General features: G+C 43.1%; 1 protein-coding gene across 1 annotated transcript in view; it reads left to right on the top strand.

Moving 5' to 3' along the window:
* Positions 1 to 1,138: 1,138 nt before the first annotated feature.
* The window catches only part of SNX2 (sorting nexin 2), a 52,881-nt gene continuing 37,465 nt past the window's right edge, over positions 1,139 to 16,554 (top strand). The window contains exons 1-2 of the mRNA XM_065406050.1: positions 1,139 to 1,285; positions 14,435 to 14,552. Coding sequence (XP_065262122.1) covers positions 1,178 to 1,285; positions 14,435 to 14,552 — 226 coding nt within the window. The 5' untranslated portion in view covers positions 1,139 to 1,177. The remainder of the gene's footprint in view (positions 1,286 to 14,434; positions 14,553 to 16,554) is intronic.

Genomic DNA, 16,554 nt, shown 5'->3' on the forward strand with positions numbered 1-16,554 from the left:
GGGTGACCAGATGTCCCAACTTTATAGGGACAGTCCCCATATTTGGGGCTTTGTCTTATATAGGCACCTATTACTCCCCCACCCCATCCTGATTTTTCACACTTTCTATCTGGTCACCCTATGTTCATGAACTAATTTGAATATAGTAGGCATAGAGGAAATTAAAATGTATAGGGGGATTTAGCACTCAACCTACTGGATTATCACCAAAAGGGTTCTCCCACAGAGTTAACATGGGCCTAGCCTCAGAGCAGCGGGTCTCAGCCCGCAGCCCACATGTGGCCCAATTAGCATACAGCCAAGGCCCAGCTCAGCTGTGTGCTAAAGGCGACGGGGACCGGGGCCTGGGCTGCCGCCGGCTCCGCAGCAGGCTCTGGGGTCCAGGCAGCTGGCTGGCACCCCGCAGGCTCAGGGTCCGCGAAGGCTTTGCCGCCAGCTCCGCACAGCGGGCTCCAGGCGGGGGGTATAAGGAAGGATATTGCTCCGTGTAGGAATGTGCTACCAGTAGCACTTTGCACGACAGGCTCATGGGGCCAGACTGCTGCCCGGCCCCGCAGGCTCCGGGCTGCCAGTGTAGTGGCATGCTCAGTTCAACCTACCTAGGAAATTCTGCCAGGGAGCAATTTGTGCCACTACACCGGCGGGTCTATGATAAAGCCCACATGTCAAGGAAGGCGGTTGCGTGACCCAGGGGGCCCTGCGCACGCAAGGCCGAGGAAAGCAGTAGCCCCGCCGCACAGCGCCTCTCCAAGTCCTTGGCGTGCGCCAGTAGCCGGCCCAGGTGTGGACGCAGCTAAGCCCGTCCCGCCCCCGGGGATCTGGGGCCCGGCCGGCGCGGGGTGGCGGGGGCTGAGGCTACACGCGGAGCTGAGAGGAAGCGATTCTCCCCCAGCCGCTCACAGAGCAGCGCCTCGCGCCGGCACAGCAGCTGGGCCTAGAACAGCCATCGACACCTGTCCCGGACTGGCTGCAGTGCGGGGCGGGGCCTTCCGCTGCCCCGCCCCTCCGAACACTCAGCGTCCAGCGCTCCAGAACGGCCGCTGCTCAACTCGCGCGCTCCCGGCTCTGGAGATAGGGAAGGTGGCGCGCGCGCTCTAGTCACGTCCTAAAGGGAGCGGGGCCTGTTCGTCACGTGACTGAGGGGACCCGGAGCTCGCGCCCCAGTACGGAAGGGAAGATGGCGGCGGAGAGGGAGCCCCCTCCGCTCGGGGAAGCCAGGCAGCCCGAGCTCGAGGAGCTGGAGGACGGCGAGGATTTGTTCACCAGCACTGTATCCACCCTGGAGGTGAGAGGCGGGGCCCTGCTCCCGCGCGGCGCCCCTGTCACCCGGCCCCCGCCGCCTTTTTCGTGCCCTGCGGGGCAGAGCCGCGGCCGTCGGGCCCCGCGCGCCCAGTAGCCACAGAGCGCTGACCCGCCCGAATGTCCGGGCTCCAGCGTCCCCACACCGGCCTCCGCCGCGCTCCGGTGACTAGTGACAGGAAGCCCCGCCCCCAACCTGCCCCGGTGCGTTGGCGTCCTCTGACCCCTTCCGAGCTACCTCTCCCCGCGCCGGCTAACGGTCTCCCCCATCCCTGCTGGGGTGTACACCCCCTGAGCGGGGCGGTCACTTCTCTGGAGCTGTCATCCCCTGCTAGAGCGCTCTCCCTCCAGTGTCCCGGGCTCCCTTCCCCGGGGAGCCTCCGCTCCGCTGCCGAGATGATCATGCTTTCGCCTGAGAAATAGCTACCTGTCTCTTCTTCTGCCAGATGGTCTTTCTTCCCCCATCTCTGTCTCCCTGCTGGAATAACATCTCATTCCCCTTTATAATGTTGCCTACCCCAGATCTCACTTTCTGCATCTCCCCAGCCCATGGTCTGAAAACATAACCCACTTCCTTCCAAGATAAAAATCCCTCTATCTTGCCTTGCTCAAGGAATCTATGTGATCACTCCTTAAAATGAGTTTGTTCCTTCCCTTTAACGCTGGCATTGAGCAGCTCCTGGGAGCTCGTCACTGTCTGAAGATTCTCATTTTGATGCAGTTCAGTGTCATCTGTCTCTCTTTAGGGATGGATGGTACTTATGGCTAGTTAGAGAGATGCATCCATGTGAGGGCTTTTGAAACCTACAATTACCATATTATTTTTCAGTAACTAGGTTTCTTAAAACTTTGTGCAGCTATTGAAAACTCTAGACCTGTCTTGCTTTTTGTAAGCAACCCATCTCCACCCTCCCCCCCATTAAATATAATTGAACATTTTTTTGAAATAAGCAGTGTCTGCATAGGTTAAAAAAAGTTTTATAAAGTGATAGCTTCCCTCTCCTCTGTAATTCGTCCTGGTTTTTGTTTTCAGTATGCAAAACTGTAATGCACAACATTACATGTCCTGTTCATGCAGACATCTATCTAATATGTGAAGTGTTCCTGTTTTTGTTGAAGGAAGCTTCCTGCCCCTGAACTTTACAGTGATGGGTCAGTGTGTTCAGTTCATATGTGGTCTATCTTTATCAGTGTTATCTTCCTGTAACAAAAATATAGTAAATTATGTTCTCAAACACATAAATAAGGCACATAAATGTATTTTGAGGAGAATTCTCTCTACAAATAAAAGGCAAAATACTAAAACTTTAAATATGCAGTTTGCAGGCAATTTTTTTCCAGAAAAATAAATCTGCAAAGCATACAGTAGTAGGCCCACTTATGTACATATATAAAATATTCAGTTTGTTTGACCAGATTGAAAAACTAATAGGGCTGTATATATTTTAGTACTTTCAGATGAACTGCATTAAAACACAAAAAGTAACTCTCTTACTTGCCTAGAATAAAACTACAAACTTAGAGAGAGGTGTGATGGAATTTATGGCTAATCCATCTCCATACAACAACAAACATCTTTTTGTGTTTAAAAGTCCAGTCTTAAATGGATACAGTTAACTTCAAAATCACATTTCTGTATGAAAAGCTTGGTACCTCCTATGGTACAAATAACACTACAGATTAACTGAAAAACCAACGAAAGTTCAGTTTGTTTCCATTGTGCATTTGACAGCACTCTGTGTACAGTGCGTTTGTTTCACTGTTTCTCTATGTAGTCAATTGGAAGAAAGTGATTAATTGAAAAGAGCCTTATAAACATGAGTAGAAGAAAAACCCTCTATTTTTTAAAAAGTCGATACTTTTTTTAGAACTGTTTATCAAAAGAATTACTAACTCATTTGAATTGACTAATTTAAAAAAACAACAAGGAGTTCGGTGGCACCTTAAAGACTAGCAGATTTATTTGGGCATAAGCTTTCGTGGGTAAAAAACCTCTAAGTGAGGTTTTTTAAGCTGCCACCGGACTCCTTGTTGTTTTTGTGGATACAGACTAACACGGCTACCCCCTGGTAATTTAAAAAAGTGTCCTTTTGAGGTTTCAGCAGAGAGTATGAAGTTACTCCTAATAACATTTTCTGGGAATTCTGATTTTTTCCCTCTTATGTATGAGTAAACACTGTTCCTCTTATAACCTTCCAATCACACATACCCAATGTTCATATGTAAAATATTTTGATATGTCAGAAAAAGACAGTTCATTTACATGCAGCAGGTTTTTTGAGCAGAGGGGGTACATGTGTGGGATAATGGCTTCAGTTATAATTTTGACAAAGTTCAGTTTTATATATAGTCTACAAAGTCCTGCCTAGTCTCAAACTAGATTGTAAACTCTTTAGGGCAGCAGCTCTGTCTCTTTTTCTGTATTCTAAGGTTCCTAACACACTTGTTTGCTGTAAAATAATAAATGGGTCACACTCTTGGCCTAACAATCTGATAACATTGCTTTACATTAGGCTGCTGTATTAAGAGATTATGAAACTTGTGCTTTTAAATTCTGTGGCTCTAACAACTTTCATATTGTACCTGCTTTGGTAATATTTCTTAGATTCTTTAGGAGTATTATTTTTAATAAAAATAAAACAAAACCAACTTTGAGTGTCCTTCATAGTTGGTGATTAACGTTTACTGCACACTTATCAGTCAGACACTGATATTGGGGAGAAGAGGGATGGAAGATGGTGGGTGGGAGGGCACAGTGAAGTCCAAGGATAACTCCAAGGAAGGTGAAAACATCCTCTTTCTTCATCGCTAATTGATGGGGATGGGGGAGATCCCAACTACCTGAGTGCTGACTATGGAGCCTACAGAGGTGGGGACTCCCTCTCTTGTTTTGGCTCCTATATGTCTGTTGAACGTGAAGCTTATCTTTTCACTCCTCCTCAGGCTGATCACAGGAGAGTCTTCCCACTTTTTTTGTTTCTGGCTGGAAGAAGAGTAAACAAGAATTTCTTTCTGCTGATGTTTTTTTTTTTTTTTGTTATTAAAATTTGCTTTTCCCTCTCTTAGCATAGTCTATTGTTTCCCCTCACCTTTTGCATTTTGTTGCCATTCACATATCACAAGATCATGCCCTTCATTTTCTATTTTCTGTTTGGTGGAAGTAAAACCAAGAGAGTGAATGAAAACTCTTTATCAGATATTATGCTTCAAATTTAGATTTAAAATGTTTTATAACATCTATGTATTTATTTAGTTTTACTCTGCAAAACAAACATTGTTAACTTAAATATGTTTGCTCCAGTTAATAATATAAACCTTATACAAAGTGTAACACAAGAACATCACACTTAAAGAAAATTAAATGTAAGTAGTGTGAAAACTGCTAGCTCAGGAAACTTTGCCTTACCCATATTACACCTCGTACATCTTGGTAAACAGCAATATTGACATGTAAAAAATCACTGTACAGACTTCAATCAACCTTTATTGTCCCTCTACCCACTTTCAGTTTTTCTGTGTATATCACTGTATATTGCAGTATGTAAAGCATATTAAGAACATAAGAACAGCCATACTGGGTCAGACCAAAAGTCCATCTAGCCAAGTATCCTGTCTTCTGACAGTGGCCAATGCCAGGTGCCCCAGAGGGAATGAACAGAACAGGTAATCATCAAGTGATCCATCCCCTGTCACCCATTCCCAGCTTCTGGAAAACAGAGGCTAGGGACACCATCCCTGCCAATCCTGGTGATAGCCTCTTGATGGACCTATCCTCCATGAATTTATCTAGTTCTTTTTGAATCCTATTGGCCTTCACTACATCCTCTGGCAAGGAGTTCCACTGTGCATTGTGTGAAAAAATACTTCCTTTTGTTTGTTTTAAACCAGCTGCCTATTAATTTCATTTGGTGTCCCCTAGTTCTTGTGTTATGAGAAGGAGTAAATAACACTTCTTATTTACTTTCTCCACATCAGCCATGATTTTATATACCTCTATCATATCCCCCCTAGTTGTCTTTTTTCTAAGCTGAAAAGTCCCAGACTTATTAATCTCTCCTCATATGGCAGACGCTCCATACCTCTAATAATTTTTGTTGCCCTTTTCTGCACCTTTTCCAATTCCAATATATCTCTTTTGAGATGGGGTGACCACATCTGCGCGCAGTATTCAAGATGTGGGTGTACCATGGATTTATATAGAGGCAATATGATATTTTCTGTCTTTTTATCTATCCCTTTCTTAATGATTCCCAACATTGTTTGCTTTTTTTGACTTCTGCTGCACACTGAGTGGATGTTTTCAGAGAACTATCTACAATGACTCCAAGATGTCTTTCTTGAGTGGTAATAACGAATTTAGACCCCGTCATTTTATATATATAGTTGGAATGATATTTTTCCAATGTGCATTACTTTGCATTTATCAACATTGAATTTTATCTGCCATTTTGTTGCCCAATCACCCAGTTTTGAGAGATCCTTTTGTAGCTCTTTACAGTCTGCCTGGGACTTAACTATCTTGAGTAGTTTTGTATCATCTGAAAATGTTGCCACCTCACTGTTTTTCTTTTTTCCCAGATCATTTATTGTGACATGTTGAAGGAATATGAGGGGTTAAAGATTTTGCATATTAACCTTATGATCTGTGTGCATAAAACCTTGTATATTGTTAAATTACAGGCTCTATATTCATGCTCTGTATCCAGAACATTTGGAGGTTTTTGAGGCTTGGTGAAAGGGCACTAAGCACTTTAGTTATTGGGGAGTGGGAGCTGAAGCACTCATATTTTATATGCTTGAAACTTCAAGCACCACATCACTGTTTAACTCTCTTAGCTATAAGTTTATTTGCTATAAGTATAAAATTTTAAGATGCCAAATAGAGTAGAGCAGAGATTCTCGAACTGTTTCAGAGTACTGGCTGCATCTTAATAAAAAAATGGATTGCTTATTTCCCCTCCCACTCATAGTCACAAACTATTCTTTTGGCAACTGCAGCAATTGCTTGCATGGAAAAGTAATACTAGGATTTTTGTTTTGTTAAGTTATTTATTGTAACAAGTGTTCTTTTTTTTAAAAAAATGGTAATTGCTATCTACCTCTGCTCTGTATTTCATCTCCCCTCACATCTTTTCTGTTCCCCTCCTCCTCGCTCCCTTGTAGGTGCTTCTCTGCCCCCAGGTCCCTTGGTTCTCTTCACCTCTTCTTTTTATCTGTTGCCCTGTTCTTTCTCTTCCCTTGCACTTGGTTCCCTGCCCCTTATTTGTCTTATTCCCAGACATTCTTCTCTTGGTGGGTGACAGACATCTCCTGTCTCCTCTTCTACGTAGCAGGTGCCAGGAACAGACCGCTAGGCTGACTTCCTTATTTCCATCTGCTTTTACTGGTCTGTAGGCTCTTCATTACAATAGAAGAACCTATAGAAGCACCTGAAAGCAAGGCGAGCCAGCACTATAGGATCTAATAGTCCTTCATGGACCACAGTTTGGAAACATCTGAGGCAGCGAGCTATATTTAGTTCAGTGACCTGCAGTTACCGAGCTTGCAAAGGTCCCTAGGCTGTTTAGATCTACAGATTACTAAAGAATATTTTCTGTTGCCTTCCATGCCAGCATTTGTGATTGAATAATGCCAACTGTTTTTTTAACTAGTCTATTTTATGAATATCTGTTTGTGTGTCCTTCTACCTCAACTTTTGATTATGAAGACAAATCCATTTTTAAACTAAAGAATCTAGGGAACATTAGACTTCAGCCCTAACATTTCAAAAACTCCTCAACTATTGAATGTTTTATTGTAACTTTACAGAAAACTAAATCTGTACCTTAAGACTAAGTGGTGCAGTTTTGATGACAATTCACACTTGTTTTAATCCTGGATGAAAGAACTTAATCCGTGCTTTAATTGAAACCATGCAACCATAACTGGAGCCCTACAGATGCTTCTGTAATAAAAGTAATAAATGAGCAGATAAAATTCCTGATAGTGGAAAAATCTGCCTATATTTCCCTGAAACTGATTCACATTACAGTAGAGGAGAAATATATGCTTTCAAATGCAAATTTAGCTTGGAATGGGTGGGGGTAAGGGCAGAGTCTTATACTTAGAAATTTGTTTTAACTGTCTCTGATGCCAAAAGAACTGACACACTACTCTTCTAGCCTCCTGTTTTATATTTATTTCTTCTATCATAGGACAGATGACTGGATCCATATCTGTTGCTTTTGTCTCCTTGAATGCTTTTTTCCTGTCAGGAGATGTTTCAGTCTTTCCCTACATCTCATGTCTCTTTTCAGTTTTCTCCTTCCATTTTGTATCTTTAACCTGTTTCCTCACTCTTGCTGTTTACTCAATGCATGTACATATGCCATTACTCCTGGGGGAATTCTGTGCCAAAAAATTAAAATTTCTGCATATTTTATTTGTCTAAATAACAATATAATTACTCCAGTTTCAATTATTTTGATAATTTATTTAAAAATACCTGTCAAAGTATATCAACAATACAGAGAAGAGCAAAAAGATTTCCCCAGGAGTAGAGAGTTAAAGAAACCCCTACAATAACCCAGTTACAGTTGTGCGGTGCTGGAGGGAGCTGTTTGGGGCCTCCAGAGCTCAGATACCCACACCCCTTTTCCCCCCAGACCTGAGCCCCGTGGCACCCCCCTGGCCCAGACACCAGCATCCCCCTCTCCCACCAGAGCCCAGCCACAGAGCACCCCCCAGCCCAGACACCCACACCACACCTCTCCCACCAGAGCCCAGCCACGGGACACCAGCCCCCCCTGCCCACAGAGCCCAGCTGCGGGGCAGCCCCCAGGCACCAGCACCCCCCTCCCAACAGAACCTAGCCATGGGGCAGCCCCCAGTCCAGCACCCCCTGTCCCCACAGATCCCAGCCGCAGGGCAGATCCTGGTTCAGACACCAGCACCCCCATAGCCTTTACTCAGTCCAACTTTTTTACTGTCTCGCCAGGGGACATGGTGTGCTGTGGTCTTGCCCTTCCTCACCCTTTGCCAGAGCTGGGTCTCCCAGGCCCTCTCTCGTCCCGGGAGAATGAGGATCAAAGAGCGTGCAGTCTCCAGGCTAGCCGGGCTGGGCACTCTGCTTACTGCAAGCTGGGCTCTGCAGAGTTCAGCGACACTTAGGGGCGGCCAGAAATTCTGTGGGGAAAATGGAATTCTGCGAATTCTGCATTCCACAGTGGCGCAGAATTTCCCCAGGAGTAATATGCACGTGTACATACACAACCCCCACTGAAGGTATTTTTGGGCCTTAGTCTTTCCCCCATGTAATCTTGCTCAGTTTTCTGATAATCTTCAAATCTCCCCTCTCCATGACCCTACTAGTAGTTTATGCTGCTCTGATACATCAGCTCTACTTTTCTTGGGTATTCCATCTGCTCTTCTTGATACTTACAGGAGCAAAATAAGCAAGAGATTGAACACTTTCTGGTCTCTGCTCAATCTAGACAGAATAAGGAGTGGAATAGAGCAGGAATAACTGAATATGCCGAATAATGGCTTATTCGTGAGGTTGAACAGTGTTGTGTCCCAGCTCCACTACATCCTTTCAGTATTTGTTGTTGATTCAGTGTTTTAGTCACTACTGTAGGTTCAGTTCAGAAAAGTTCAGTGACTTGGCCTTTTTACTACCTTCATAATTATCAGGAATAACACCTGTCTTTCTGAAGGCAGTACAATTCTAATTTGGGCTCATCTGTGTACAAAACTGCAATCTAATGTGTTTGAAAGCTTCGGAATAACTGTTTTAGCCTACAGACCTTTATTTAGAAGGTTTAGTCCTCTGGTTAATAGGTATTTAATGTTTTCAAGCTTTTTTTTTTTTTTTTAAACTGTTAAATTACTTACATATACTCTCAACTTGAACTCTAATTAGCAGTCTTTGGCTTGGAATTTATGTAATGTCTTTCAGACCAAAAGAACTCAAACAGCTTTACAGTTAGATACTACAGGAAATATATAGATCCTTATCCCATCTTAAAATGCATCATCATCTGTGATGAACACGTCATCTGTCTAACAGTGTCTAATACACTGTCCAGCAGTTTATAGACCAGAAAAGGAATTCATTATACAACTGAAATGAGGCATTTTTTTGTAAACTGAATGTAATCAAATTGTTAATCCCTACTCGCTTTGTGAATAGAGCCATGGGATATTTAACCACAAGTGGCCAGTATCTCAGTTTTCTTTCTAGATACCATCTATGCAGGATTATCACGCCTGCGTCTTATGCCTCCAGCACAAGCTATGTGGGTAATTCATTTAGTTCTACTGGTTTTTGTCCTTCTGAGATGGCTGTAGGCTTGCTTGAGAACATCCCAAAAAGGCAGATATGGCCCGGCCCCCACCCCCTATCCGACTCCCCCTGCTTCTCGCCCCTGACGGCCCCCCGGGACTCCTGCTCCATCCACCTCCCCTGCTCTCTGTCCACTGACCGCCCCCAACAGCCCCCCTTCGCCCCTTCCAACCCCCCCCCCTCCTTCCTGACTGCACCCCCCTGGGACCCTTGCCCCATCCAACCACCCCTTCTTCCTGACTGCCCCCGGATCCCCTGCCCCTAACTACCCCCACCACCCCATCCAACACCCCCTCTCCTTCCTGACTGCCCCCCCGCCCCATCCAACCACCCCTTCTCCCTGTCCCCTGACCGCCCCCGGAACACCCACCCCTGATTGCCCCCCGCCGCCCCATCCAACCTCTCCTCTCATTACTGACTCCTTCCCACCTCCCCCCGGACTCCTGCCCCATCCACACCCCCGGCCCCTGACCACCCCCCGAACTCCCTTGCCCTCTATCCAACCTCCCTTACCTGCTCCCTTCCCCCTTACCGTGCTGCCTGGAGCACTGGTGGCTGGCGGCGCGGCTGCACCAGGACAGGCAGCTGCGCTGCCTGCTTGGAGCCAGCAACGCACTGCACAGCACAGAGCACCAGGTCAGGCCAGGCTCTGCAGCTGCGCTGCCCCAGGAGCTCGCTGCCCCGCCACCCAGAGCATTGCGCTGGTGGCGCAGTGAGCTGAGGCTGTGGGGGAATAGCAGGGGAGGGGCCGGTGGCTAGCCACCCAGGCCAGGAGCTCAGGGGCCGGGGAGAACGGTCCTGCGGGCTGTAGTTTGCCTGCGGGCTGTAGTTTGCCCACCTCAGCTGTAGAGACTGAATACAAATAGTGGAGTTTAGTAACTATATAGCATGTAACCATGTAGTAATCATGTTTATGTACATGTATTTTGGTAAAGGAAACCCATGACATACATTTAAAAACAAAAGCATGGAAAATGAAGTAAAAGCTGGGTAAAGCAGCAGCATTTGGTACTTTGACCCTACCAAACATAATTTGATCACAACTTTTAAATCCTCCATTCCACTTTCCTACTAGACAAATCCCACCTTCAACAGCCTCACCCTTTCACCAACGCTCCTTTAAACAAGAAGAGTTACAAATCAGAGCTATTTAAACCTTGGGAAGCTGAGCACTTACACAGGAAGGGGCCCTTACAGAGGAAGTTCTGCCATCAGCTCCCCTACTTTTTATGAAGGAGAAATCAAGCTCAGGGTCTCTTCTGATTGCAAGAGTGGCAGCCGTGCCAGGGGAGACATGGTCTCCCATTTAGGCAAGTCCCAAGCAGTTTAAGAATAGGTCAAAACCATTACTACCTAAAATTCCACCCAGAAACCATAAGGTAGCCAGTGTGGCTCAATCTAGCACGCTGGATGAATCACACTGCCATTTAAAGGCACTGTTTAACATGCTGGTATTTCATCTAATAGCCTGCTTAAATTTAGATAGATTTAAGATGTAGCCCTCAGAGGACACCTCATCACAGTCTTATATGGCTTGAGTTGGTCACGTTGCTCTCATCTATGCCACAATTTCCTCCAAACACCAAAAAGCAAGCCATCATGAAGGGAGACAGTATTGTCTGCCTCACGCTGAATGTACTCTATGTATGTTCCTTCAGTTGCAGGCTAGCCAGTGAAAGATGTGAATAGCTACAATGATACAGCCCACTAGCAACAGTGTTGCATAGGACACAGATGCCAAATGAAACCAGAAAGTGAAGTGCATTGCCCAAGGACCTAATCCAGGTTGAGATCCCCTAAACAAGAGAACAGAGGCTTTGTAAGATTGGGCATGTAGATGTGAAAAGAGGCTGGCATCGTGACAGGACTATTAATATGCTTATTGGTCACTTCCCTGTTACAGATGCCCATTAAAATTGCACCCGCCACATTATCCATGGAAAATGGGAATGTTATACATTAGGTACTGAAGCCCAAAGTTTGGGTGCCTAAAATTAGGAATCTAAATATAAATTGCCTGAAGTGCTAATCATACATAATCCCAGTGAATCCAAACTGGAGCATTTTCTATGCCAGGGAAATCCGCTGGCGGGCCGGGCCGGTTTGTTTACCTGGAGTGTCCGCAGGTTTGGCTGATCGCAGCTCCCACTGGCTGCGGTTCACTGTTCTAGGCCAATGGGGGCTGTGGGAAGCGGCATGGGCCAAGGGATAGGCTGGATGTTCTCAAGGGGGGCCTTTTTGGCCCTCCATACAATTTCTGAAACCCGATACGGCTCTCAGGCCAAAAAGTTTGCCCGCCCCTGCTCTACAGCAATCTTGCTCTGATTTTTACAGATCTGAGTTTGCTTTTGAGTAATGGGAGTTCAAACTTTCTACCCACTTACTTCAGTCTGTCCCTTAAGTTGTCAAATCAATTAACTGTTTCTGGTTCTTTGGCATTTGCCTTCATTTTATGCCTGTTTTAAAGTTAATTTTTTCCCCTTTGTTACATTCCTCTGAGTTGCTTACTCTCCAAGAGTAAAAATTCTGATTAGTGTCCTTTAAGAAGAGACAACTATTTGTTTATTCTGTTTCTCTGAATATACCTTGCAGGATTGTCACCAACCTACCTAACCATCTCTGATTTGGGGGGTTAAAATCTGTTATGCTGTGGGTACTCTGTTTCTTCACTGCGATGAAAGTAGTGCTTCTCTACATCTCTGATTCTCAACCAGGAGTACATGTACCCCTGGGGGGTACGCAGAGGTCTTCCAGGAGGCACATCAAGTCATCTAGATATTTACCTAGTTTTACAACAGGCTACATAAAAAGCAGTAGTGAAGTCAGTACAAACTAAAATTTCATACAGACAGTGACTTGTTTATACTGCTCTATATACTATACACTGAAATTTAAGCAAAGTATTTATATTCCAATCCCTTTATTTTATAATTATATGGTAAAAATGAGAAAGTAAGCAATTTTTCAGTAATAGTGTGCTGTGACACTTTTGTATTTTTATGTCTGATTTTGTAAGCAAGAAGTTTTTAAGTGAGGTGAAACTTGGGAGTACGCAAGACAAATCAGTCTCCTGAAAGGGGTACATTAGCCTGGAGAGGTTGAGAGCCACTGCTCTACATTATTCCAGAGTTTGCCCTGGCCCCTTGAGAACCTTATAATTGGGAGGATTTCTACTCCCACCCTAAGCCCCATCTTCTGTGCTGTGCTGCCTGGAGACTCAGCACAGAACCCCAACCTATGTGGGTTTTTCCTATATTCTTGGAGGTTAGGGGAGCTCTTGCTTCATGCTTGTAAGGAACTGGCTAGAATGTGTTTTGGTAGATGGGGCGGAGAAGGGTGTCTTTGAGGAACTCAAAGTTGAAATCTACCCAACAGAGCAGTGTTCCTGAACCAGTTTAAGATTTGGCCCTCCAAGCCAAAGATAAGAGCTAGGGAATTTCCCGCATGACTTGTATTGGAGGCATGAGACCCGGTTGAGAATCCTTAATATCACTTAAGATGGGCAAGACTGTCTGCTTTGCTGCAAGGCTTTATTGTCCAAAGTCTTGGCTACTGGCATAAAGTCTTGCTATTTTGAGTCACATCCTGACATCAAATTATTTTTTCTTTATCAAAGAGCGTTGTGCCATAGATTCAGTATATGACTGTTTTTGTAGTAAAGGCACTGTATGCTCTATAGGATGTTTGTCCTAACTTCTACTAAAAAAACCCCTCATAAATACCATGGGATTCCCATGCAGCAAACTAAAAAATCGAGGTAGCTTTAGTTTAATTTGAAATGATGGACACATTTTATTGAGTTAAATGAGCATGCATATTAGTTACAATCAATATAGCATTTCTTGTTTGAATGTTATTTTAGCTGAAATGTCAAGCAAATCAGAATTGTGATGATTCAGAGTGATGTCAGCTATGAAGCTGCATGATTGCCTAAACACCCTTTGAAATGAGTGGGGACAATTTACACCATGCTTAAAGTCTGTTACTCAGGCTTTTTAAAATGAAGACTTGGATACTAGAGTACGGTTCTTCAGCAAAAGGTGAATTTTGTAGCTGTGGAAGAACTGGGGCCTGGTTACAGCACTGAAGCTGGATTTCTTTCTTGTTTGTCCCAGCTAACCTCTGAACGCTAATCCTGTGAATTGTTTGATACTTTAGTATATGCCTCAGAATGAAAAATAAGTTAGATAGGTAACAGCAGATTTAAAATGCTGCTTGTCCCTGTGAGGCCAGCTTAACTTCCATGACAACATGATTTGACACTTTACAGTTTGCAGAATAAAAATCCTAATGGAATTAACTCATTCCTTTACTCTTTGTAAAAACTGATTTGTGGACATATTTGTACATCTTGGACAACTGTTCAGAAGGGTTAAATTGCAGTTTGTTTTGAACATAAATTTACAAAAAGGAACTGAGTGCAGCAATCTGAGAAACCAGACTCAAACATTTCAATGTTGAAGATGGTAGATAAACTTATTCTGGATTTGTCTACAGCAGCTCTTGGTTCTATCTTATTAACTATATAAAACATATTTATTAACTTATGGAAATGCATATCAAGAGGAGGAAAAAGTGAATTTTTTAATGTCCATAAAGAATAAGTGAAAAGAGTTGGTGACTAATTCATTTCCTTTGGTCATTGTTATCCTACTAGGAGTAGGAAATGGAAATAGCTGACACGGTTTCCTTTCCATGTTGTTGTTGCTTTCTCTGCTTGTGTTAAAAGACTATCGTGGCAATGCATGAAAATGATTATAACAGATTACGGTACCAGTTCTTTGCCTCCTAACTGTTTGTTCCTTTTAACAGTCAAGCCCATCGTCTCCGGAACCAGCCAGTCTTCCTACAGAAGACATCAGCACAAACTCTAATGGTCCAAAGCCTGCAGAAATCATACTAGATGATGACAGGGAAGACCTTTTTGCTGGTAATTTTCTCTTCTTTTCTCTTAAAGTATATAGTTCACATGGACACTTACACTTTTGAGTTTGGGGTATACTGTAATGGAAACTTTATTCCTTTTTCTTTCAGAAAGCTGCAGTTTTGTTAGATGTATAGTTGTGAGGAAAGATGAAGTAGTTAAACTTGTAATGCTGAACTTGATTTAAAATGCATATGCCTTAATATGATAAAATGGACTTGTGGCTCTCTAAAACAATGATTCTCTCCCACTCCCCCCTCAGCAAATGCTTTTTGAAGAAAAACTTTTAACAGTTGGTCTACCCTTTTGATATTTGGATTCTCTTCTTTGGCCACTGTTGTCAGTCGTTGTTTTGGTTACTCATCTACATTATTGAAATGCTGTGTGAACTTCTGGGGATACTGCTTTTTTAAGATTATTGATAACTGCAGTAAAAATCTCAATTTAGTAAAATTGTTTGGACTATGTCCTATTTAGTGCATTGCGATCATCTGACGACATTTTAATGTAAAATTTTATGTTGCTAAATATTGTACTCAGGCTCAAACTAAGCCTTCCTAATTAATTGTTTTAATGGTCGAATCATAGATTTAGTTCGTATATAACACACAATGTTGTCTACATATAAAACTAACAATGGGTTGGAAACACTTTCTTCTCACATTTACCGCCTAATTAATCATCTACTGTTGAACGAGTAAAATTGTCTCAAGTAACTATCAAATGGAAATGGCAACTTGATACTGTAGTGAAACTTGTGATAGCTACCATGGACATCTTTCCTTAATACCTATACTGAAATTAGAATATTTTCACAAGGTTTATAATATGGAGATATATTTCATATAATAAAGCAGATTTCCCAGGTTTCAAGTGAAATAGGAGTTGTCACATGGGATTAGAACAAGATGTTCTCCATCCATCATTCACAATATGTCACATGCTCCACAGCATCATACTCTGCACCAGAAGTGCATACCTAACTGTAATTATAATACGTCTACAAACTATGATAAACTTCTTCATTTATCTTATCAAATATCCATTGTCTATCCTCCAAAAATCAAATCAAATATACATTGTTCAGTGATCAGCATGCATTCACCAATCAAGACAATTACATGTTTGTTTTACCATCTATACGTACAGCAGGCTGTATATCTTCAAATAAATACACTAACCTGCTCCTCCAGTTCAGTGCCATTTTTCTCATAGTCCTAGCTTAGACTGTATGTTTTGGTGTGGAATGTGATGCTCTAGATGTCATGATGTGTATGTTAGATGGAGTATAGCAATGTGCAGAAGTAAATTGGATGTAGATAAAATAGTTATTGCCTTATTGCTTGTTTCTTTGCCTTTTTGTATTGTGGTTCTCAGCTTTGCATAAAGAGCCCTTGTCCCTCCTTGAAACTTTTTTATAGGCTGGAAAATTGGGTGCTTAAACCTGGATTTAGGAGCTAAACCTTAAGTACCCAGACTCAAAAATGATGGCCTAAAAGCAAATTTAATTGCATCTCCTACTGTTAGCTGGAGTAGCAGACATGTAGCCACTTAACTACAGCTGCAGAAATGTAGCATTGGGCTGCCTGTAATAATAGCATTAGGAATCCTGTCCTAACAATCCACAGATGATGCAGGATTTGATGAAGCTTGTCACAATGCGCTTACATTAGTGCTGATAGAGCGTCAATATATATTCAGATCTTTGGCTTATAACCACTGGATTTCTCACTTCCTGATGCTGAAAGCAGGGTGGTATTCTCTCTTCCCTCTCTTGGATACTGGTTCTGCTTTACTGCATATCGATAGGGGGGTTGGTGATTGGATCCTGTTAGCAATTTAAATCACTGACTCTAATCAGTAAGCAGAAAACCTTGATTGAAACTGGCAATTTTAATTATGTTTTGCATTTATACTTTTCAATTATTTTCCTAAAAAATGATTCTCATTGGTTGGTGACCATTAAAACATGTTGATTTACAACTAAATGTAACTTTCGCACTAAACA

Source organism: Emys orbicularis, chromosome 6 (assembly GCF_028017835.1).
Source record: "Emys orbicularis isolate rEmyOrb1 chromosome 6, rEmyOrb1.hap1, whole genome shotgun sequence".
Classification (NCBI taxonomy): Eukaryota; Metazoa; Chordata; order Testudines; family Emydidae; genus Emys; species Emys orbicularis.